Below are 24,728 nucleotides of genomic sequence, written 5' to 3' on the forward strand. Positions count from 1 at the left end.
GGATGGGGATGGAGGTAGCGGAGCAAATTGGGAAAGGTCCGGGCATAGATGCCCATCTCATCCACTTCTAATGCCAGGTCTACTCTCTACCCACCATTCTGGCTTTTCCCTAAGCTGGAAAAGGAAATTGGGCAGGAGAAGAAAGAGAGGAAGAAAAGGTAGAAAGGCAATGGATGAGTAAAGGTGGCTTTGGGGGTGGGCAAGAAATGGCCAAGGGGGTCTGGACCGTCAATAAGATGACAGAGGCATGCTAGGGAGCACCAGCCCCCTCCACATCCCCACCTGATACTCGGACCAGACCTGCAGAGGACGAGCTTGAGCTTTCCGTCCTTGGCTCGAGGCCATCGAAGGCCGAAGAGGGAGGCTCGGTCTCCAGACCCAGCCACTAGTGTTTAGTGCTGGGTCTCCCTCGGCCCCCATCTTTCTCGGTTGCAGGAAGCCAGGCTGAGCATCATTGCCACAGACCACACATACAGGCGCAACTTTACCGCGGCCGACTGGGATCTCAACCGCGACTCGACTGAGCTGATCAAGGAGACCATCGACACCATCATCAAGATGATTGTGAGTGGGCTGCTTCTCTTTTCTTTCTTGGATCCTCAGACGAGGCTTCCTGGCCTTCGAGCTGATGCAAAAGTGGAAATTAACCCAACTTGTCTATTTCCTATTTCAGAAAGACAATGTGGAACAAGTGGTGAGTCTCTCGTCCCCATCCTCCGCCATCTTCCCCTCCCTCTCCTCACGTCCACACCTGCCGCGAGAGCAGGCAGGCAGGGTCCTGGCCCTCTGAGGCAGCTAGCGCAGGGGAGCCCCAGGGGAGGCCCCGGCACGGCTGGGGGGACCGTCGGGGACAGTCATTAAGGGACTGTTCGGGGACCGGGCCGTCTCTACCTTCCATGTCTAACGTCTTGGGTCTGCCGCTTGCTTTTTCAGTGCTGTTCGTTCGAGTGCCAGGTAAGCGTGACCACACCCCCTGCCCATGCGCTGTTGGCTTCCGTCTCGGGAAGCAGCCCAGAGCTAACCGCACGCTCCTTCTGCTTGACTTCCAGCCCGCCCGAGGACCTCCTGGGCAGCGTGGTGACCCCGGACACGAGGTAAGGAGATGACCCCGGACTGCTCATCCCGCCCCTGGGATTCTGGCAGGGAGGCTGTCCCTAAGGGAACGGGCTCGTTCTGCCTGGACTCCTGTGACGGGATGAGGAACGATGGGGGAGCTCAGAAAAGCTTGTTGCTGATCAAGAACAGCTCCCCGAGTGGGACGGGCTGCCCCGGAACGTAGTGAGCTCCCCGTTGTCGGAGGTCTCCGGGCAGCCCTGGCGGGGTGTCAGCAGGACCCTGGTGCAGGTCTAGGCAGATCGCCAGAGGCCTGGGACTCTGGAAGGTCTCCTGGCCTCTTGACACTTTGGTTGGCTTTGTTTGTTTCAAATGTGTGTAGCAGAGACAAGAGGGTCCTGTACTCATTCAACAAACCTTTATCAAATCGATACAATGTGTGTGGTCTGGACGGAATCAAGGAAAAGGGGGAAACAAATTTTAGATAAAAAATGATGCCTGCCCTCAGGTCGCCTGCCTGACTTTGGGTGAGCCACATCCCTGCAGGAGCCTCAGTTTCCTCATCCGTAAAATGGGGGTGTCGGCCCAGCCCCCCAGCCCCTAATCTCTGATCTGGGCAGGGACGCTCCACTGTTTTCTTGGTAGCTCCCAGTGCCTCGCCCGGAGCAGGAGCTTCATTAATGCTTGTTGATCAACTGACCAACGGACACTTGACCAGGGCTGTGGTAGGGAGGTGAGCCACAGGTGGAGAGAGTGAGCAGACCGTGAGTGCGAGGGCATCACAGAGCTGCCAGACCAAGGCCAGGGCCCCAGGAGGTCTGGATCGGGTGCAGGATGGGGAGGGGAGGCCAGCTTTAAGCTCCTCCCCATTCTAGAGGTGAGGAGCCTGCCGCAGGCTAGAATCAACAGGACTTTTACAATTACAAGTTCCTGCGAGCCCCTTGGGAGGGAGCAGAGCAGGCTGGCCACTGACATGTCTTTGAGGGTGCATTTGAACCCCTGTCTCACCTCCACCTGCATTTTACCTTCCAGGGAGAAAGAGGAAAGCCTGGGCTTCCTGGAGAGAAGGGGGAAGCCGGAGAGCCTGTGAGTATCCAGATCTTCTGTTTGGGGACTCCGGGAGCTGTGGCCGCCGCTTCTACAAGAGCCTTGCTTCCTCGGTGCTCTGCACGGCCCGGGGGGGAAGGCCGCCCTCTCCCCTCTGTGGACCTCAGTTTTCTCATCTATAACATGACAAGGTTGGACCAGATGACCTCCGAGATCCCTCTCGGCCCTGGAGTCAGGATCGTATATATTATGCAAGGTCCCTCCCAGCTGTGCATCTCTGGTCCTAGAGTCCGCGAGAAGCATTGTGGCACAATAGATAGGCTCATAGACTTGGAATTAGGAAAATCTGAGTTCAAATCCTGACTCAGACATTTACCAGGAGTGTGGTCATGGGCAAGACCTGCCCTCTCGATTTCCTCATTTGTACATGGAATCCATAATAACTACAGGGCCGACATCATGAGGTTTGAGTGAGATGATATGGGGAAAACTCTTAGCAAAGCTTCAGGCCCTACAGAAACAGCAGCTCTTCTCATATTACTGCTCTAGGATTCCCGTATCCTTTGAATAGTAACAGGCCCCTGGCCATCAGTAGGGTCTCTGTCCTCCAAGACCAGGTCTTCCCAGAAAGCTGGAATGTGGGACAGGACACAGTGAAAACAATGGACACATAAGATGTTGGGAAGATTCTGAGCCTACAGAAATAAGCAGAGTTAAGCTAACAAAGGCTTCCTCTTCTCTGGGCCCTGGTCAGGACTCTGGACCTGTGCTTAAGGACCAGAGGGGACCCTTGAAAAGAAAAGAAAAGAAAAGCCCAGCCCCTATTGGGAAAAGAACACCCAAACAGTTTAAGGGTGTACCTGCTACACTGGCTTGTAGACAACTCATGGCCAATTCTAGAACGGTGATGCTCCTTCGGCAGGAAGAAGTGCAAATGCAGTCCCTTGCCTTTAGCAGAAACAAGTCAGGCCTTCTCACCATCCTAATAGCCATCCTCAGTGTCACTGGTAGGCAACCTGGAAAGGCAAGTCTTACCTGCAATGAAAAGTGAGCAGGTAACACGTAATGCTGATAGCAGAAATCTCAATCAATCTCAAGCCAAAGAATTGACAGTCAATGCCAGGGACCCTCTAGCACTTATAACCACTGAGCCAGGCGGTAGTTGTTCCCATGGGGCCTTCAGAGGTCTTTGAAGGGTCCTTTAGTTCTGACCATATAAGAGAGACATGGCAGAGAGAGAAAAAACATGGTGGACAGAAGCAATAATGCCACCTTCAGAGTCCTCTCCCATCCAGGATCTTTCCCACACACCAGGCAGACTTCATCTCTATTTGGATTAGGGGTGGGAGGTGGAAACAAGATGCTGAGCAGCTCAAGAATGCCAGTGACCACAAGACCTCCTTTCCATGCCAAGCCCAATATAGCTAGCCTTTCTAAAAGGTGGGATGCTCTGACTCAGCCTCTCCCACCTGGGAGGACCCTTAGAAATCCAAGTTGAGCATCCGCCTTCAATAAACAGGGTCAGCATAACAAAGAGCTCTTCACCATGCAGGTGGTTCCTGGGTAGAAGGGTGACTTTTGTCCATCCTTTTTTCATTTGGAAGCCTACTCATCTGAGGGGTGTAGCTTTCCACACATTTTACTAGATACTAAGTTATGTCTGCTCTTTCTACTCAGCCATATCCCATGATGATGCTTTTTGTAATCCTGTCTTGGACCTCTCTCTCTCACCTCCCTCAGAAACCACAATATTCAACTCTATGACCAAAGTAGCATCTCCCCACCCTTCCCCTTGCTCTCTCCTGGAGCAGCAACAGAAGGTTCCCTTCTCCTATGGAGGACACAACCCCATGAACTGGGTGTCCAGAGCACAGATGACCTCCTAGCCACGTAGTAAAGTGATTTAAAAAACACCTTATCTTTTTGTAAGACAAATATAGTGCTGATGTCTAAACCAGGGAAGGATAAAGCAAAGAAAGAAAACCATAGGCCAATCATTAATAATATTGATTCAAAAATAAGAAATCCAAATCAACTAGAACTCTTAGTTAATGTATTGTTATGTTGTTTGTCTTTTTCTCTATAATAGGGCTTGATATTTACAATGATGTCACTAGGTCACCAAAGAACTGCTCTCCACTTGCTAAAGCTAGAATAGAAACCATTGATTTTAGAATGATTTCCACCCAACGGTTAAATAATGATAAGCCCTCAGCCCACAAATTAAAGTAACCCTATTCATTAAGTATTTTGAGTATTAGTATTAGATATTAGATCTCAATATTAATTAATTAATACTATTTTAAATAAGTGTTAGTTGAGGTTTGACTCCACCATTATTCATTTGGCATCACTGGACAATAATGGACCACCACTTTTAGTCAGGTGCCAGCCTCTTCCTCAGGGGTTAACTGGTCAAGAACCCCACCTTGATTTCTAGGAAAGCTGGGTCTTAAGTGAGCAGCGATATGAAGATGCTTCCTCTCCAGGGTCTTGTATGAGGCTCTCTGTGGAAGGTTTATGATATGTGTCACACTCTTTCTCCCTAGGGAAGACAAGGTGATCTTGGACCTGTGGGTTACCAGGGAATGAAGGTATGTAGGCATCTCCTTTCCCAGAAGCCACCATTTCTTTGGTATTGTGTTCGCACTCCCAGTTTGTGAATAACCATTTCCTCCTTTTTTCATTGTGATCACTAGGGAGAAAAAGGAACACGGGGAGAAAAGGTAAGCGCTGAACCATTCTGTGACCCTCCTTGTCCCTGCTGGGCACGGCCCTGGGCGTGGCTCAGCCACAGAAGGCTCCGCATTGGCCTCTCAGAGCAAGGAGCTGCGGAGGCATCCGAGGCTGTGCTTGGACCCGGCAGCTCTCGTGCCGGCCCTTTCGGTCCCTGCCGGTCCCCCCACGTCCCCCTCATGGCTCAGCAGATCACATGCAGGCCTGAGGTTGGAGGGGATGCTAGGTCCGACCCCCTTGAAGCCGAGCTGAATCCAGATAAAAGTGAATTTGAGTCTCATTGCTCTCTTAAGATCCTCGGGACAAAGTAAGCCCATGGCTGCTACCTGTGCAACCAACCACCTGTGATGATGCGGTTCTCATGAGTGGAAAACGGAGGGAGATGAAAACTGGCAAAACTTCACTTCTCGCTTCTTTTCCTGCATTCCCCTTCCCTTCCTCCCAGTGGGTGATGGAGCTGGGATGTTTCCCAAATGTGTGCCAGTTAGAAGCCACACCATCAGCCGCCAAGGAGTGGGGAATACAGCCCTGCGGCTCACCGAGCAGGGCCGTCCTGCCTCTTCTCCAGGGGTGAAGGGGAAGAAAAAGGGCGAGATTTGGATGCCGAGGACCCGGGTAGCTTGTCTTCTCCCTTGACGAGCTTCTCTGGAACCAGGGGAGACCCTGGGCCACGTAAAAGTCCCCAGGAGCTCCTCTCCAGGTGTCCTCAATCCTCCTCCTCTCTGTCTTCACAGGGCTCGCGAGGACCGAAAGGTTACAAGGTCAGTGCTCTGGGCTATCGGTCACTCCCGCTCGCTTTTCTGCTCTAACACGGCAGCGCCATTTTGCGAACATTTTTGTGCCTTTTTCTGTTGCAGGGTGAGAAGGGCAAGCGAGGCATTGACGGCATCGATGGACAGAAGGTCAGTCTCTCATCGAGGGCAGCCTGCTCCATATAGAACCAGAAGGAGAGCGACAGTCCAATGCACTCATTAACAGAAGTTTCCTCGCCGGGGCGGGTAGATGGGGGTGTTTGTGAGCGAGGGAGACGCTCTGGCATGGGGATGGGTCGCGGTCCTGGCCAGCCGGCTTTTTGCTTCGAAGGCTCCCGAGGCAAGGCTGTCCTTCACGACCGTGTCCAAGAAAGCTTGACCTCATTTAGGTCGTTCCGGAGCATTCGCTTTGAGAAGCGACCGGCCCCTGCGTGGCTTCACTTGGCGTGTGGAGCTGGGTCTTCTTGGGGTCCTCCCGGCCGGTTAAGGAACTTTTTTCTCTCTCCTTACAGGGTGAAACCGGATACCCGGGCTTGCCAGGTTGCAAGGGCTCCCCAGGATTCGATGTGAGTTTTCCCTTGAAGGCTGACTTCACCCACGTACAAAGAGATGACCAGGGACAAATGACTGGCCCAGGGTCTGGTTCTCCCAAGGGGAGGGCCTTCAGAACTGGCACAGGGAGGAAGGGAGGAGCTGCAGCGGTAGCTCCCCTCCTGCTCCACTGCCCTCCTCTCTACCAGGTGTTGTCCATCCCCAGGAAGTTTTCAGAGGGAGCACGGCTCTGAAGACTGGGTTTCTTTCCTAGAACTTAGACCTTAAGTCTCCATTGGGGGAAATGAGGAGCTTTGTGCTAGGGCCCGGGTGGCTTACAAGGAAGGAAACTCCCCATCCCATCAGCCCCTTTCTGGCCTCGATCTGGGGCTGCCATGGTAGTCAATGGGGGGGGGGTCCACCGGCCACACCCTCTCTCCGGGCAGAGTTTAGGGCCGCCTCAGGTGACTCGCCAGGCCACCACTGGCTTCTCAGCTGAGGGGCTGGTGGGATGACGGCGGACCATGGAGGAGAGCGGGACGCCAAGGTTTAATATGCTCTGTTATCTCTGAGGCCTTTTCACGCCCCATGAAGTGGCCGGTTCACAGGAAAGCAACAACCGGGGGTTTTGTCTGCTGGTACCAAGCTCAAGTTACATGATTTTAAATGGGGCTTAACCACGCTTCTTCACGGGGCCTCCAGCATCAACATCCACGGTTTTAGTCCTATAGGAAAAATGTCCCCAGACTGAGAGTATTCACACTGTTACGGACTTTTGGGTTATTAGTCGTTAGAGAGAGCCCATGTTCTGTTCAGATCCCACCTCTGATGAGAAGTGGCTGTAGGACTTTGGCGGCGAGTCAGTTAACTGCCCACAGCCTCAGTTTCCTCAGCTGTAAAATCTACACCTGGGCTCCCCACCTCTCCCCAGGCCAAAAGCAAGCCTGTGTGCCAAGCAGCTGGCTAATGCTGAAGCGCCAGCCTGGTAACTATCCGCTCTTCCTAACGGGATTCAGAAGCCCCTTGACCACTCTAGGAGTTAGTGGAGAGGATTTGAAGAGGCATTGAATGTCTGTCTATCATGGCACCATTTCCAAGGATTTTGTGCCTGCCGTTCACTCACGAATCACCCAGTGTGTGCCAGGCCCTGCTGGGGGCTAGGGAAACAAAGACAGCAGGCTTACATTCTACTGGGAAGGGGAGAGAACCCTAGTGCTCAGATAAATAAATAAAAACATGAAAACGTGTAAATATAGGGATCTGCTCTGGGGGGAGTGCAACCTTCCCTCTGGGATCAGGAGAGGTCTGATGGAGGGGCCCTCAGGCCAAGGGGCTGAGGCCAAGGGAAGAGCCTTCCAGGGATGGTCACAGCCTGTACAAAGACATGGAGGCCACTGGGGTTGCAGCAGCAAGTGAGCAAAGCAGAGAAATCTGAAATCAGCCCAGGAGTGTCTAGGGCCATTCCAGGCTTATTCAGTCTAGAGAAGGCAGGGAGCTCCTGACCCCATCCAGCAGTGACTGCAAGGGGGTAACAAGGCTGTGTCCTTTTTTGCAGGGAATACAAGGCCCCCCAGGGCCCAAGGGAGACCCAGGTTCTTTTGGCCCAAAAGGAGAAAAGGTAAGCCATGGTTCCAGTTCCACATTTGCTTCACCCCATGGGAGCCACACGGTTCAGGAGGCAGGCAATCCCTCCCATCTGAGAACAAAGAGTTGACCATGGAGCTAGGAAGGCCTGAGTTCTAATCCTGCTCTAGCACATCCTGACTGTATGACCTTGGGCAGGTAACTTCCCCTCTCAGGGCTCCAGGCAAGTCTCTCAGACTAGAGCCACAGAGGCATTGCTGCTCTGTCCTAGAGGAGAGAATTTGGCCCTAAGAGTCTCCTTGATCCGTGAAATCTCAGGTCCTGCCCCTCCCCATAGTAAATACTCACTTTTGAAGAAATAAAAGGTTGCCCAGGGAAGGCCTTCCTCAGCTGCTAATTCCCTTAGCTAATAGGGTAGCACTTGCCATTGGGTGGTCCCTTTGTCCGCTAGACACACATGGACTTTCTCTTCCTTCTTATCCTTGACAGGCGAGTAAGAGTATGCTGGGGCCATAGGACATGGATGGTTTGATGACGTCCAGGGTCCAGAGGAAGAGGGACAGAGATGGCTTAGTGGGCCCTGGTGCTTCCCCAGAGGGACACCAGCTAAGGTCATCCATGACCCTTTGGCTGACCTTCAGAGTGCATTAGCCCCATTCAGAACAGAGCACAACAGATATGGGGTCTCGGGATGGTGGCAGCCCCAGCCCTGCTTAGCCCAAGCTCTGAACAAGACCCAGTCCCCCAGAATCAGCATGGGGGAGGTTCTAGAACCCCCTTTCCCCATCAGATCATTCCCTTGGGCACAGCCTGAAAATGTGTAGAATCTTTAATCCAGCCATGTCAGTATCAGGAGCAATGGGTCCAGTACCATGGACTAAGGGGGTGGTGAGAGCAGAACAGACAGGCGGTATAGGAACTGGGCAGAGACATAGCTCTGCCCTGTGGGTGTGCAGAGGAATCAAATTCCCCTCAGTCTTGGTCAGCCCCAAGGGCTGTCTAGAGCAGCAGTGAGAGAGGGAAATTAGCAGAAATGTCCCAATTTGTGCCATCAATTCTCTGCAGCAAAATGGGCAGCCGGGTAGCTACCTCTGCGTATGCCCGAGTCATTTTCCTTTCTCCTCACAGCCCTCGAGAGGCTGCAAAGGACCTGGTAAGACAGGGTAGTAATTAGGTACTAAATGGCACCCTACATGTGCATGGGTGACCACACTGACCCTTCAGGGCACACTGCCTGCCCAGCTTCCAATTTCCTGCCTAGAAATCCTGTGTGGAAATGCCAGTCTAAGGGGGTGCTGAGGCTTCCTGGAGCGGCTTGGCTTCGTAAAGCCACAGGCTCAAAAAGGAAACATCTGGAAGTTAATGAGTTCAAGAGGCTCAGCTCCAGATGAAGGGGAAATCTGGTGCCCTTTGGGGCCTTTTCATCCTAATAAATTGTGTTAGGGAGATGAGGCATGGGTGGGGAAAATGGGGTGCTGCTGTGCCCCAAATGGGCGGACGTGCATCGCCTTGAGCAGAGGGAGCTGGAGGAAACTGTCTCATCCATTCCTCCATCTCCATCAGAAACAGGGCTGAGCAATGTCCTCAGTGCCACATTTACCAAACCCTAGCCAGGAGTACTCAGATGTGTCGCGTGCATGCACACACACACACACACACACACACACGCATGGAAGGGAAATACTATGTCCACACCGTACTAAACAAGCCAGTCTCCATTTCTTTGAGGTGACTTGCTCTTTGGCTGAATGGAATGACTGATTTAATCAAAACATTCAAAGTAGGCATGAATGTTAGTAAATGTTGGAAAATGAGACCCATAGGTAATGTCTTCGCTACATTGAGAAAGAAATGAGCCATGCTCTGATGAGGGGGGAAGAGCCAGTAATGAGTCATTAGCCTGAAGGACAGGTGAGCCCCTCCCTAGGAAAGAGGATTTTCCTGATCTGGATTACTTTCTATGACAGCCACCATGCTGCTGCCAAAGACACATCCATGCAGACATAATGAAGGTCCCTGTGGTCTTTTTCTAGGGCTCACCTGGAGAGGATGGAGAGCCTGGAAGACCAGGAAACACTGGACCCCCAGGAGAGGAGGTAAGGGCATGGCATGGCCCAAAACACACACAGTGGATTTTTCCAAGTCAACCAACAGGTGGTGGCACATCATCTGCTCATGTCCATCTTTATCCTAGGGTCAACCAGGAGAACCAGGCCCCGTAGGAGAGAAAGGAGAGCAAGGAGATGAGGTAAGTGAGATATGTCTCCTGTCTCTGTTTCTTGTTTGGGGAGGCTGAGCTTTATGGTCAGATCCCCAATGAATGTCTTTTCTTATCTTCAACTTAGGGAAATCCCGGACCTGATGGCCCTCCTGGAGAAAGGGTGAGACCAACCTCCTCTGTGGGACAGATGTTGTGCTCATTGGGGTCACCACCCCAGGCCCAGGCTGATCTTTTTAGCTTTTTAGCTTTCCCCATGATATTAAACTCATACGTGATACGAGTCCAGATCAGTTGACTTTCCTCCCTGATTGGCATGGGCCACTCCTGGGCATCATGTCTAAACAATGCCATGGTGGCCTTGGAAAAAGAGGAAACTCAGACCAGTAATTGTCTGTCTTGACCAGATGTTTTACTAGACTCGAACGACTGAGTTGGTGGTTGTGATGGTTGGGTCGCCACGTGGATCCAGTCTGCCTCTTGGCATCCTAGACCTGGGACTAAGAAGCGAAAGGGCTGGTACTATGGTATACTTTGAAAATATAGCTAAGACATCGAAATAAGAGTCTCATTGATCACAGTAGGCAGTGGAAAAAGCCAAAGGACTTGGGCTAGATTGGTAATCAATGCCCCTGCAGTCCTTCGCTCACCCCCAAGTGGTCCTGAATAAGTTGAGTTTTCATTGCTTTGCCTCCTTTTGAACAGGGTGGCCCTGGAGAACGTGGCCCACGAGGAACTCCTGGTGTGCGAGGACCCAGAGGTGACCCAGTAAGTCATTTTTCAAATCACTTGTTTCCAATTTGGGGAAATCAGATGCACAGTTAGATAATGATTGGCGTCCCATGAAAGGGTCGCCTGCTCTGTGAGACAGAAGTGCCCCGCCTGCCCCCCCACCTAGGTAAACCAGCAAGGCCCTTGGTTAGCCAAAGCTTCATGCACATCCGTCAGGCAGTTCAGTCACCTTTGGGACTCTTGAGTGTGGCCTGGCCGCCTCCCCCAAATGTATGCAGGTGCGGGAAAGCACAACAATGTTGGGTCTAAGTCTCTAGAAAGAAAGATTAACTTTCAAATAGGGCTGAATTCTCAGCTTTGGGAAGACATCCTAGTGCAGGGAGCTTAGGGTTTGAAGATCAGGGCAGTGCCAAGCCCTTGGCATTCACGGGCATGTGTGCTAGATGGCATGAGCAGGAGGCCGGAAAGCCCACCCATCTGTAGGAGTGGTGGGAGGGGGATGTGGGAGAGGGCTGTCAGCCACTGCTTCCCTAGGGAGAGCCCTGTGTTCCCAGCAGGGCTCTGGGAGTCAGCAGCAAAGTATTCTGTGGGTCTGACTGGGGGCTGAATCATCCCTGGGTCTAATGTATAGTCCCAGGCAGTGGGCCCACAGACTTGGCCAAAATCAATATGGCCCCAGGGTGTGGTAGCCATTCTGTGCAGCTGGCCACGGAGGCTGGAAAATGCGGCTCAGCCACTGGCCTGAGGTGTAGAAAGAGAGAATCAGAGCAGCCATCACCAGGACACTGTGCTACCTTGTCAGCTCACTCCCCAGCTGCACTTCAAGTGACCAAACCAGATGGCTTTGCAGCCAAGATGGTTTCATTCATAATGATGCCCTCAGAGAAGATGGGGGGATGGCTCAGCCAGCCGCGAGAGAGGAGGAGATTGAGGCGGAGCAGGGAGCTGCTGGGAGGCTCCCAGGCCAGTTGGGCAGGAGTGAGTGCCGGCTTCCTGGGTTAGGCATGGTCCTCTCTCTTAGGGGGAGGAAGGACTTACCAAGACTCAGCTCCAGGCTTCTGTAAATAGTTGAAGGTGCTAGCTTCTCCAAACCCACGTCTGCGTGGTGACCGATAAATCAGAAATGGAAGCTATAGCAGGCGGGAGGGAAGAAATGAAGGATGAACGGAAGAGAGGCAGGGAAGGGGAAGAGGGAAGGAAGGAGGGAGGAAGGGAAGGAGGGAGGAAGGGAGGGAAGGAGGGAGGAAGGGAAGAGGAAGGGAAGGAGGGAAGGAAGGAAGGAAGGAAGGAAGGAAGGAAGGAAGGAAGGAAGGAAGGAAGGAAGGAAGGAAAGAAGGAAGGGAGGGAGGAAAGAATGGAAGGAAAGGGAAAGGAAAGGAAAGGGAAAGGGAAGGGAAGGGAAGGGGAGGGAGGGGAGGGAGGGAGGGAGGGGAGGGGAGGGAGAGAGGGGAGGGGAGGGGAGGGAGGGGAGGGGAGGGAGGGGAGGGGAGGGGGGGAGGGAGAGGGGAGGGGAGGGAGGGAAGGGAGGGGGGGAGGGAAGGGGAAGGGAAGGGCTGTGACCTAGGATAATCCAAGATAGATAAAGAGAACAAACATGTTGAACGTAGACTTGTTTGTGGTGCTGTGGGGATCTCGGGTCAGCTGCCACGCACCTCTTCTCTAGGTACAGCCTTTTTGTCAACAGCAGACAGTCTAGGTTTCAGGCTTTAGGAAATGCAGTGGTCCCCTCCTGGTGTCTACACTTCAGGCAGTCAGAGGTGTTACCATGGATTCAGAAAAGGGCTGGGATAGACTCTTGGATGCTCTTGGAGCTCTATAATGGGTTATTAAGGGAAATGGGAATTCTGGGGGGAGAGGGGTGCCACTGTCAAGGAGGACTGGAATAGCCTCCACAGTGTGTCCTTTGGTGCCACTATGAATATGGAACCCTGGACTCGATGCCCCATGATTCCAGCCAGCCAAGGCAACCTTGATATCCTTGGGGTGAAGGGAACAGGACATGGCAGGAGATGGTGGATCTCCTGGGAGCAGCCTGCTCTAATTTGGTTATTTGGAAGATGCCATGGACAATCTGGGGGGAGGCTGCCTGACTGCTGGAGGTCCTCTCCACTGCTGGAGAGGCCTGGAGGCCTTGGGAACAAACAGGGCTTGGGTTTCTAAAGGTCAAACAGAAGGGGACAAGCAAAGCACGGTGTGAATAGGTGAATGGAGCTGAGCCATGGCAGGAAGACAATTCTCTCTTGGGTTCTGTTGTTAGCCGTGACATGAACACTGGTGCCATTGTGTACCCACATAACTGTCATGGGCATAGCAACAGATACTTGGGAGCAGAAGGTCATAGTGTTAGAGCTGGACGTGACCAATGAGATCACTAGTCCAACTCCCCATTGTACAGAGGAGTAAACTGAGGCCCAGAGACTCAGGTTCAGTGACTAGAGTAGGTGCCAAAGCCATGGATTGTGCCTCATCAGGGACCGTGAAGTTTTAAAGAGAGTGAAAAATCCCTGAGTAAATACCAAGAATCACAAATCTGGAGGTCAAGGGCTACAAATGTAATATGCTGGCCTCGAATCCTTCAATCCTGGCTCACATTGGGCCTAAATTGGGGGTTCTTAACCCGAGATGTGTGGACAGATTTCAGAGAGTGTGAACCACCTGAAAAAAAATATATATATATATGTCTGTAATTTAATATATTTCATTTCCTTTGAAATCCTGTGCATTCATTTGATACATTTTACATTATTTTGAGGGTTCCATGGGCTTCACCAGCCCGTCCAAGGGTTCCTTGACACAAAACAGGTGAAGAATGCTTGGTCTAAATGCTCATTCTAGAAACCTGCTTTGTAAGAGATAGCATTAAGCTTCCCCTCAAGACCACAGCATGGGTTATTTACCATTTATCCCTTCTCCTGCCTGTTCTGTAAGCTGGACCAGAATGGAATGCTGGTCTAGGTGTTGGTGTAGATGTAGATGTTGGAGTTGGGATTGGTATAACAGTTGGGGGGGGTAGGTGTAGAGCTGAGCTTCGGGTTAGTGTTCTGGTTGGGGTTGGGGTTGATTTTGAGGTTATGGTTGTCATTTGGATTTGGAGCTGATATTGGTGTTGGGGTTGATGGTAGTGTCGAAGCTATTGTTGGGATTGGGGCTGATGTTAGTGTTGGGGTTTGGGTTATGTTAAGGTTGATGTCTCAGGTAGTGGTTGATATTGGGATTGACTTTGGAGATCTTGTAGAGATTGGGTTTGGTGCTGGTATTGGGGTCCGGTTTGGCATTGGGGTTGAGGTTGTATGGATTTATAGAATCTTCTTTTTCTCCTTCCAGGGTGAGCAGGGACCGCAAGGTGACCAAGGCCGAGAAGGACCCGTGGGAGTCCCTGGAGACCCAGTAAGACCCCTAAGCCCTCTCTCATTCTATATCTAGATGCTGCCCCCAGGGTGAGTGGTGGCAGTCCAAACAGGTCCAGAGCCTGGCTCCCCCCACCTCTTGGCCCCCTCTGCTCTGCATCCCCTTGCCAGAGTTCCATTTTTCCTGGTCCCCTTATTCCTCCCAGATGAATGGAAGCTTTCAGAAGGCACCCCTAATCAGCTGGGCCTTCCAAGAGCAGCTTTAAAAAACCTGCCAATGAGAACTGTCCCCAAACATGGCTATTGGGGGTGTTCAACAGCCTGTTCACTCATGATCCTCCTGGGCTAAAGCGATGCCAGAGAGTCAGCAGCTGTGGAAACCTAAATATGTGGGAGGCGTTCGCCATGCCAGACTGCTGGGGGGGCTCTGAAAGATATTTGGCTTGATAGCATGTATGTTCCTTTCCATTTCCTGTTCGGAAAGGCTGGATGCGTGCATGTGTGGACAGACTGGGGACTTCTCCCTGAGGCCAGAAGGATGGGGAAGGGCCAAACAGTTCCAGGAAGACAATTCAGGTCGCGGAGGGGCTGGGGACATTTGTTTAGTCTGCGTGGGAGGGAAGATGGCCCTGCTTTCTACCAGATGTCTCTCCAGAACTGCTGGACTTTACCTCCATCGCGTTTGCCTCACATTTAAGTGACAGGCCAGAAGGGTCCCTAGAGGTCTGTGTAGTGGATAGGTGTTGGACTTGCAGCCGTGTTAGACCTGGGTTCAAATCCCACCTCAGACACTGACTAGCTGTGTGACCCCGGCCTCACTCTCCTCCTCTATAAAATGGCGGAGGTGAAAATCATGACGCCCAAGGTCTCCGATAGCTCTAGACGCCAATCCTTCCTCCCTTCGCTCAGAAGGCCATCTGGTCTGACCCCTTCATTTGATAGAGGAAGAAATGGAGGGAAGCCTAGAGAGGGGAAGTGATCGTGACAAGGTCACTTCCATGCAGCAGGTGACCAGCCTGGCTTTGAACCCCAGCCTTGTGATTCTAAATGGAACTTGTGTGTGGGGCCAAGGAGCCCTGGGCTACGAGTGTGCTGGGCCCTGGCAGACATCTTGCAGGGAGATGAGGGCGGCGACAGGGAGCTGGGCCCTGGCTTCAAAACATCTGTCCCAGATAGAGTTCAGGGCTGGAGCTTAAGTTGTGGGTATTTGTTTTGGCTTCTTGCAGTGCAGATGAAGGGAAGGAATTAACGCTTCTCTAGGGAAGGTCCATGAATGATGGCCCATGCACACAGCTTCCCCTGCCCCCAATAGCCTCAGCCTGTGCACACCTTCATCTGACTGAAAGTTGGTTCCAAATCCATTGAGCAGATTTAAGTGATCTGCATAGTAAATGAGCCCCCTTTTCTCCCTCTCCTAGTCTGGGCACATCAGGGACCTATTCACCCCTTGTCTCTTTTTGTTGAAATTGTTCAGTGAGTCCAAAGGAGCTGAGATTTTGACTTGAAAATAATCAGTCTTCAAGTATGAAAGAGGGAAGAAATTATATCTCAAAGGATAGTGTTGGGTCTGGAGCCAAGAAGAACCCAGATTTGGAATCGGGAGCCAAGCCCAGACTGACAGAGCTGGAGGGGCTTTGAAGGCCGCTGGGTTTGCACCCAAGGGAAATGCCCCCACCCACAACTTCCTGCATGGGAATCCTACTGGGGTAGGGGTGAAAACCCAGAGCCTGGCTGTAGGCAGGGTGGCTGGGACTGCGGGCTAGGACCATTGGCTAGGACCACGGGCTAGGACCTCAGGCTAGGACCACGGGCTAGAGCCATGGGCTAGGACCAGGGGCTAGGGCCGCTCTGCCGGGCCAGTGTTCTCATCTTCTGAAGTTCTTCCAGTCCCCGGTTTTCTCCCTGCCAAAGCCTTCTCTTGGCATTCATTCTGTGCCTGTTGGACAGATGGCATCTGCGGTGGGAGGTGCAGGCTCTGTCCTTCGGTCCCCAGCTGGTACTGGGGGCATCCGGGCTAAAGCTCAGTAGTTAGCATTGTTTATGGACAGGGATGGAGACCTCCAGAAAACCCAGAAGTCACCTGGGTAACCTCTTCACCTGATCTATGAGTGAGCAGAGGCCCAATGACCACAGAGAGGGAGAAATGAGAGGAATCTGAACCTGGGTCCTTTGACTCCAGAAGGGCCCCTGCCACGACGCTAGGCCTGGGAAGCTCCCCGCTTTCCTGCCCAAACACCCCATTTGTTCCCCTGGGTCTCATATGCCAGCGTCCTTTGGAGCAACCTGACTCCCATGCAGCCCGCCCAGAACCCTGGCTGTGAAGGCAGGTGAGGGCATCGTCAGTTAGCTTGTCGGGACTGAAGGACTCCAGGGCTCCCAAGAGCCTGGAGCACCATCCACGTACATTTCCCTGGACAAGCAGCCCTCCCCAATCCACAAACGGAAGCAGTTTTGCCGAAAACGTGACTGCTGGGGCTGGGAGGAGCCCTAACCGAGACAGCATGGCCCCAGAAACTTACCGAGTTTTGTTCCCATCCAGGGTGAGGCTGGGCCTGGTGGACCAAAGGGCTACCGAGGAGACGAAGGCCCCCCAGGAATCGAGGTGAGCATCTGCGCAGGTGGCTGGCCCAGCTTGCTCTGTCCCTGAATGTTGTCAAGGCCACGGATGACCCCTTCTTCTCTGAGGGGGCAGTAGAATTCTCCCAACTCATCTGCTCCTCTACTAAATTTATTTTTATAGTATAACTTTAGTATTAAGGTCATGCACCTATTTGGAATAAGGTGTGGTGTGAGATGTTGGTTTAAGCCTAGTTTCTGCCAGATCTTTTTCCGGATTTCCCAGCAGCTATGATCAATTAGGGAGTTCTTTCCTAGGTAATATATGCTTTTTGCTCTGGGGATGGATCCTACGCATAAGGTTCTCTCCTCTCCCCAAACATTCTTCCCTATTTGCTACCCCTAGAATAGCCTCCTTTCCCAGGACACATGTGATCTTCCTCTCCCTCTTTCCCCAAATCCTCTCCTAGCCTCTCCCTCTTTGGTTTGACACAACTATATCTCCTCACCTTAGTTCTCTGGATCTCATAAGATTTTCCTTTTTTTCTGGGATGAATTAGAACTTAATGGAGACCTCAAGCCCTGAAAGCTGATTAGCTTTTTTTATTTACCCTAAGATGATTCTTCCTCCTTCTACTTTTCAGGGTCCTAGAGGAGCTCCAGGCCTCACAGGTCCCCCTGGAGATCCTGGTCTGATGGGTGAAAGGGTGAGTCAACTCACCAGTTACTCAGGGCTGCTACCAGCTCAGGAGGAAAGGTCCTGCCTCTGGCTTTCCTGGACAGGCACTAGAAGATGAGGGAATGGAGCTGGAGCAATGGCTGGGAAAGGGGTACACAGAGCGTCCAGCAGCCTGGAGGGAGAGGCTGCCTGCTCACTGATCCTCAGTAGGCGTGGGTGGGTACCAACAGCAGTGTCCAGGAAAGACAGAAAGGGCAGGCAGCTGGAGGGAAGGCTGGAATAAGCATTTGGACGTTCCATTAGGAAAATCACGAAAGCAAACCACCTCCATCTTCAGTGCCAGATGACTAAACCCTCCCCCCACCCCCGCATTCCCCACTCCCACATACAGAATCTCTTCCGTGTGTGCACCTTCCTTTAGCTTCCCAAGGGGCTGAATATTCCAGCAGCACATGGGATGACTGGGTGGGAGGCCTCTAAGAAGGCCCCATCGCCCAGAGCCAGGACAATTGGCTGCAAGTCCGGTTGCCTGGTTCTCATCCCAAGTCTGCCAGGAATTGGCTCTGTGACCCTCTGTGGGCTCAGTTTCCCCATCTGCAAAGACAAGATGGCTTCTGAGGTTGCTTCTGGCTGTCGATTCTGACCTTAAAGACGGCACCACCAGATGCAAACTCTCATGTTATTATACACATAGGAGACATTCTACATATGTAAAGACCCTCCGCCACCACCACCCTAAATAAAAGGGGCTGGCCACAGAGCTGGTCACTCCCAATCTTGGGTGTCGTCTGTGAAATAACATGGCCAGCGGGAGCAATTCCCTATGCCCTGGGGAAGGAACAGGCAGGGTCAGGGGGCACTGTGGACTTTCTCCTCCAGAGGGTCTCTGATTAGCGGTGAAGCAGCCATCTCTTCTTGACCCTCGGTAGTAGTGACTATGTACATGTGAAATCAGGTGGGCCTGAAGCAATGACATGGATCTCAGCCCCTGGGGCTTGGATGAGACATCTTGGCCCCCTTATGGAGCCCTGTGACCTCGAGGCCCCTTTGAATGGGAGCGGGGCTTGCTATGGGTAAAATCCATGCCTCCCCAAGCAAAGGCTCGCCATGGCGTGGCAGCCCTGCCAAGAGAAGCTTGGTCCTGGAACCAAAGCCTGGAGTGATTTTCATAGCTGATGTAAGAATCAATACTACTCTGTGCAGAGAAGAACAAGGGGGCTAAGCCGAAGCCTCCCCCGCCCCCACCCACTCCCCATCCCCACCTCTCCATGTGGTGCCAGGGGGCTGGCTAAGGGACCTCACAAAGGGCCAGACTGATTTTCCAGCCCTCTTCAAAGGGCAGATGCTGTGACTTCCTTATAATAACTTAGGGTTTATCTAAACTTTAGACTACTTGACATTTTTGTGTGGGAGAGCTCAAAGTTTTATAAGCATGGGTCTGTCTGCCCGAGGCGTGTCCCTCTGGGTCCTGGTCATGCAAGCCAAACAGCTCTGTCCTCACTGCAGGCCAGGGAAGCCACTTCCAGGATGAAGGCAGAGAGGATGCTCAGAGATCTGGGCATGGGAGTAGGGGGACCCTGGACCCCAGTAGGAGACTTGCTTCTTCCTCAGGAGGGCTGCAGAGAAGGTCAAGGCCAGGGGCAGGACTTCTCCCTTAGGTGATGGGAAGTTCTCAGTGTCTGTTTTTTCTAGGGTGAAGACGGGCCCCCTGGGAATGGAACAGAAGGCTTCCCAGGCTTTCCAGTAAGTAACCTTTTTTTTTGCAGAATTTAGAATTTTCTTTGCAAACTTTAGAATAATTTTCTTGCCCCTCCCCACCCCTCCCCAAAAGGCTTGTCAGCCCTATGACCTTGGGCAAGCCCTGCCCTTCCGTGGGGCAGAAGCCCCTTGTCTGCCTCCCCTCAGGGCCTGCCCACTCACCCAGCCTAATCCCACCATCCTGGGAGGAAATGTCTGTCTCACAATCTGGTTAAACGTTTCTTCTCTCCTTTTTTCTCCTTCAGGGATATCCAGGGAACAGGGGCCCTCCTGGCATAAATGTAAGTATAGACCACATTCAAGTCTTTGCCCCTCTAGATGCCTTGTCTAGGAGGCCTGAGGGTTCTTGTGAAACCCTGGTTCTATTCTACCTCTGTGACTTTGGGGGCATCCAACCCTAAAAAGCAGCCCCCAGCATGGGCAGCTCTGGAGGACTTGTCTCCAGCCCCAGGCTCTGCTGCCACGACCCAAGTTGGAATGCCAAGATAGGGGCCCAATCCTGCCCTCCAAGAGATTCCCTGCTATTGCATGGGTCCCACCCAGCCAGGGTCAATGGGAGACAGTGACTTGAGTCCAGAGCTAAGCTGACCCACTTCTTCATTCCACATGCTGCTCCTTTCCTGTGCCTAGGGACCCTCCCATCCCAGACCAGAGCTCTATAGGGGTTCCATGGAGCTCTGTGAACGTGTGGGAAGTGCTGAGATCATCCTCCACTCCCCATGCTCTGGGATATTTGGGCTTTAATTTTCCCCCCAAATGTACGCTATGTATCCTGGATTACCTTTGTCAAATTATCTCCCCTCTCTGCTTGCCTGCCCTGACAACGGAGGCCTTACCGTGCACAAAGTTCTTGGTCCACACAACAGCGTCATCATGTAGCCACAGGCCACGGCAGATGTTACATCACAGGGATCGCTCAGGGCCCACCCTAGCATTAACGGGAGCCATCTTCTCCCCACGGACAGGGTACCAAAGGCTATCCCGGTGTCAAGGGAGACGAAGGAGAGGCCGGTGACCCTGGAGAAGACGTAAGTAATGAGGGATGGTGACGGCCACCTTGGTGCTAGGAGACATCCAGAGGCACCATCCCCCCACACCAGCAACTTAAAGATAAGCTAGGGCCATTGCCAGACACCAGTAATTTAGAGATAAAATCCTGAAAATCTGTCCTTCTGTATCCCACCTCTAAGAGCCAGGCGATGTCTTCCTCAGTATGCTAATGTCTCCTCTGTCCTGCCTTCCCCTTTATGGGGGCCTTCTTAGGCTCAGTCACTGGAGGCCAGGGCACCCTCTGGGCTGTCTGTCCATCTGTGAACACACACACACACACACACACATGCACATGCACACACACACACACACACACACACATTTTCTGTGGGGTCAGCCCACTGCCTATTTCAGTCACTTCTGTTCTGGCATACAAGCCCTCACTGGTAACATGCTGCAGCCCACTTGTACCCACCATTATGCCTCCCAGTGCCTCTTGGGGCACCCACTGAGAGTATGAGCCTTCCTCTCAATTACAAAACCAGTTTAGAAACATTTAGGACACTCTGGCCTAGCCCAAAGTCCAGCTGGGGCAGAAAGACCTTCTTGTGGGATGGATTCACCATTCTCCATACAAATGATGGTCTTTTCCTGCTTTCTTCCAGAACAATGACATCTCACCACCAGGGATTAAAGGGGCCAAGGGTTACAGAGGCCCAGAAGGCCCCGCTGTAAGTAGCATCAATGCATAAAGGGCATGAGAACTTCCAGAAAGCTCAGGGAAGGGAAGAGGAAGAAGGACAGGAAGAGCTGAGGGTGGTCGGCCATCTCTTTTTGCTTTTTCTTTCTTTGGCAGCCTCTAAGGGTCCCTCCTTTTGACATCCAGCCCAGCTTCAGACAGACCAGCTCTGGTTCCTGGCCAGACAGGGTCTGGGAGCCCCTCGCCAGCTAAGACAGTGGCGCAAAATCTAGAAGGGATGTTCTAAGCTTTCTGTGAATTGTCTGATGTGGCCGAGTGAGCAGACGGAAATCTTGTCTCTCTGGCATGGGGTGTTTGTCTGGGCTGCTCGGAGAGAGTTTATATTAAGCAGTGACTTCATGCCAGGAGCCAAGTTATAGGATCTTCCACTGGATGCCTTAGGGTATCACACCTTTGGGTTCCCAAGGGCACCTTAGGTGGGGAGAGTTGACTGAGGGAAGGCACAAATCTAGGGACAGGCATGGAAGTGGCCAACCTCTGAGGGTGGAAAATGGGAGAGATATGACTGGCCATAACTGTGGAGCCCTTTAAGAGCTGGGAGGGATAGTGGGTAGAATGTGAGCCTGGAATCAGGGAGACCCAAGTTTGAATTCTGTTCAGATGCTCATCAGCAAATCCCCTAACCTCTCAGCATCAGTGTCCCTGTCTGTAAAAGAGGAGTAATAATGCCTGGGGCATCTAGAGATGATTGATGCCTGGAAAGCCTTTGCAAAACTCAAAGCATCATGTGTCGATGCTATTTACTGCCCTCATGGAGACTCACCCATGAAAGCCTTTCCCCAACATCTTGGCGACACCATGGAGCCCCAACCTCTTCAACTAAGGGGATTGCTCTCTTCACATCCAAAAATCTCGGCCCCCTCCGAAGGACAGTAATGGCTCCACCCTCAGTCCCTTCTGCTGGGAAAAGCTTCAATGAACCCAAACTCCTGGGATGTCAGGGATTCAGTTGTGGACCCTTCCCCCCAACATGTGTAGCACAGCCAACAGGCGTGAGACCTCGTCTTCATGGGGGAGGGGATTGCTCTGTCCATCTTCTGGAACGGAGACTGATGGGGAGCAGGAGCAGGAAGCGCTGACCTTGAATCTCAGCGCCACCATTTGTCACTGACCATAGCGTTGAGCAAGTGATTTCACTTTTCTGGGCCTCAGTTTCCTCATCTGAAAAAGGATAGGGTCAGATTAGTTGGCATCCAGGTCTTGTCCCATGCATGTGCCCATACCACTCTTGCCCATTCCTTCTTGTGACCCATGGAACCCAGTTGTGAGAAGGCTGAGCAGTGGGAGGGCCTCAGTCTCTGGCCGTGGGAGCAGGCAGAGCTGACCCACCCACTCAAGGATGGAGCAGGAATCCTCAGCATCCCTCACCCCCTCCCCCATTCCTCCCCACCACCACCGCTGGTTTTGTATGGTACCTTAAGGCTTGCAAAGAGCCCCCAGGCACGATCTCTTTAAGGCAACTCAGCAAACCCGGGGCAGCTGGGGGAAGGGTGGGCAACATGAGGAGCTCTGGAAAAGGCTGCCTACCCCACCCCCAGACTGAGGGGTGGTGGCTGGAATCTCAGGCCTCTGGCTTATTCTTGGCCTAGCCATGTGGGCCTGGGCCTGTGTGTGGAAACCCTTCTACCGTGCGGCCTTCTTCAGAAAAGCAAAGACTGACGTGGTCGCACACTCACTAAGTGGGAGAATTCCCAGCCTGAAGGGACAGCTGGTGATCCAGGGCACTGCCCAATCGCTCTGGGCCCTGGCTGGGGGGCTACAGATGAGCCATCCTATGGGCGTCCAAGGCAAAGGCTGCCCCTCTCACTTCTGTGACTCAGCCCCTGGGAGACAAAGGTCAATGGCGCCTCTCCTTCACCATTGCCTCCATTTTCTTTCTTTTTTATTGTCTTCCCCTCTTAATGTGCTTTTTGTCTCAACCAGGGACCCCCAGGACCCACAGGGCCTCCAGGACCAGATGTGAGTAAATCGAGCCTCCCACTGGGCCGCTTTCCCGTGAGGACTTCCCTTCTGCTGGCCTGAGCTGCAGAACTTGGCGGAGGGCTCACTATGGAGAAATTAATCTGACCTTAGGTCATCACAGAACTTATATCCACCACCCTGCTTCCAGAGCCAGGGACTGTTTAAGAACTGACCCAAGCTTGAGGGTCACACAGCCCCAGAAGCAGAGAATCTAAGGGGTGTAGGCATGTAGGGGGACTGAGGGAGGACTCCTCTCTGGGCCTCAGTTTCCCTGCCTGTAAAAGGACCACAAGAGCTCTAAAGTCCCACATCCCTGATGAAGGCCCTCTGGCCCCCCAGTCCTCTCTAGCTCTGGGCCTGGTTATCCCAGAGCTTCCCATCAGGCAAGCGGCAGCCACCTTCCCATTGGGGTGTTCAAGGGCTTCTGCTGCCTGCAGAATGACTTTCTTTTCTCTCTCCTCCTCAGGAATGTGAAATACTGGACATAATCATGAAAATGTGCTGTAAGTATTTGCTTGCATGTCGCAATGACTCCTAGAAGCGTGTCCAGGTGTGTTTGGGTAGGGGAGGGGCGTTGTTCTTCAAGCCAGTCCATCAGATAGGCAGTAACTGATTATTAAGCATTGACTCTGTGCTCGGGGCATGATGCTCAGGTCGGGACCCAAAAACTGAACTGGAACAGGCCCTGTGCTTGAGAAAACCAGCCTCCATGAGAATGAACTCCCAGACACTGTTATGTTGAGAATGTCCTTAGGTTACATCTTTGCATGTCCATAATAATAATGCAGCAACTCCAGAGATACAGCACAAATATTTACAGATTAGGAAAGCAGGGCACTCAGGGAGGTAAGGGGACTTGCCTAAGGTCACACAGCCAGGAAGTGTCCAAGCCGGGATGAACCCAGGGTTCCGGACTCTCTGTCCTGTGCTCTTTCCCGTATCCCCTGCTGAACAAGGGTGTCCTGGGCTGGCGTGTTACAGATGCCAACAGGATGGTTTTGACAAAATGGACCAGCAAGTTCAATGAAAAGGAGACAATTCCCTGAACCGGTTCTGGTAATCCTGCTAGTGAATCACCAGTTGTCATCAATTAGTGAGTGTCCAGTGACCAGTTAAAATGGCGGCCTCTCCTGGTAGTGATCAGCAGGGTCAAACTCAGATAGAAACAAGGGTCACTAAACCATATATAAAAATCTCTGGGCCACAAGTTGACTCAGAAAACCACACACGAAGATGATCTGTGCTCGACTGTGTTTTTATTTGCTTTGTTAAGTATTGCCCAATTACATTTTAGTCTGGTTTGGGCCACCATGTGTTTGACACCTCTGGCCACCTTGGTGGACGCATTGCTGCCACTGCTCCCATTTCTGTTGTGAAGAACCGCCCACCTGGTGTGTCCGGCTTGGTCGGTCCAAGCACAGGTGAAGGCTGAAGTATTACGTTGCCCCCTTTCTGCTCTCTCCCAGCAGCCCAAACCAGATGTTTTTTTTCTTAGGGAACCTAGAGCTCCCTTTGAATCCAGTAGCTTCTTCAAATGGCCTGTCCCCCCATGGGAAGATTCCCCAAACTATGGCAGGATAATCTCAGAGTGACAAAGCAGGGACCTCTGTGCCTAGGAGGCCCGCATCAAGCTCAGATGCAGAGAAAAATGCCCATGCTCTGTCAGATGGAGAGCTTGCCCTGTTTTCTGCTCAAGAGCCACATGAAGTCTTCATTGTATTTTAATTTCCTCTTTCCTTTTCCTTCCTCTAGCTTGCTGTGGTGAGTAACGATCACTTTGCAACTCTTAAAAAATGTGCGTTCTATGCTTGTGTTATTCTCCAGCCATTGCAGCATGGCCGGGCCCCACTCAGGCTATAGGAGGGTGGTTCGATGTTCAGCCATCTCAGGGCTTGTTAGGTTCAGGCATAAATTGGGACGGACAGTTCAGATCCATACATTAGAACCTTGTGAAGGCGCCAAGCCCAGGAGACATTGACAGCATCTCTGAGACTGGCTTCCCAACTGTTAGTAAAAGCAGCGT

General features: G+C 52.3%; 1 protein-coding gene across 1 annotated transcript in view; it reads left to right on the forward strand.

The window, feature by feature from the left end:
* The window catches only part of COL6A1 (collagen type VI alpha 1 chain), a 43,288-nt gene that overhangs the window by 11,663 nt on the left and 6,897 nt on the right, over positions 1 to 24,728 (forward strand). The window contains exons 5-29 of the mRNA XM_020973363.2: positions 436 to 564; positions 674 to 694; positions 934 to 954; positions 1,050 to 1,094; positions 2,086 to 2,139; positions 4,650 to 4,694; positions 4,800 to 4,826; positions 5,571 to 5,597; positions 5,694 to 5,738; positions 6,101 to 6,154; positions 7,675 to 7,737; positions 9,737 to 9,799; positions 9,898 to 9,951; positions 10,049 to 10,084; positions 10,627 to 10,689; positions 13,978 to 14,040; positions 16,540 to 16,602; positions 17,201 to 17,263; positions 18,928 to 18,978; positions 19,239 to 19,274; positions 19,959 to 20,021; positions 20,649 to 20,714; positions 22,667 to 22,702; positions 23,172 to 23,208; positions 24,458 to 24,466. Of these exons, the coding sequence (XP_020829022.1) occupies positions 436 to 564; positions 674 to 694; positions 934 to 954; positions 1,050 to 1,094; positions 2,086 to 2,139; positions 4,650 to 4,694; positions 4,800 to 4,826; positions 5,571 to 5,597; positions 5,694 to 5,738; positions 6,101 to 6,154; positions 7,675 to 7,737; positions 9,737 to 9,799; positions 9,898 to 9,951; positions 10,049 to 10,084; positions 10,627 to 10,689; positions 13,978 to 14,040; positions 16,540 to 16,602; positions 17,201 to 17,263; positions 18,928 to 18,978; positions 19,239 to 19,274; positions 19,959 to 20,021; positions 20,649 to 20,714; positions 22,667 to 22,702; positions 23,172 to 23,208; positions 24,458 to 24,466 (1,234 nt within the window). The remainder of the gene's footprint in view (positions 1 to 435; positions 565 to 673; positions 695 to 933; positions 955 to 1,049; positions 1,095 to 2,085; positions 2,140 to 4,649; positions 4,695 to 4,799; positions 4,827 to 5,570; positions 5,598 to 5,693; positions 5,739 to 6,100; positions 6,155 to 7,674; positions 7,738 to 9,736; positions 9,800 to 9,897; positions 9,952 to 10,048; positions 10,085 to 10,626; positions 10,690 to 13,977; positions 14,041 to 16,539; positions 16,603 to 17,200; positions 17,264 to 18,927; positions 18,979 to 19,238; positions 19,275 to 19,958; positions 20,022 to 20,648; positions 20,715 to 22,666; positions 22,703 to 23,171; positions 23,209 to 24,457; positions 24,467 to 24,728) is intronic.

The sequence above is a fragment of the Phascolarctos cinereus genome, unplaced genomic scaffold (assembly GCF_003287225.1).
Source record: "Phascolarctos cinereus isolate Bilbo 61053 unplaced genomic scaffold, phaCin_HiC Scaffold_5;HRSCAF=322, whole genome shotgun sequence".
NCBI classification, from domain to species: Eukaryota; Metazoa; Chordata; class Mammalia; order Diprotodontia; family Phascolarctidae; genus Phascolarctos; species Phascolarctos cinereus.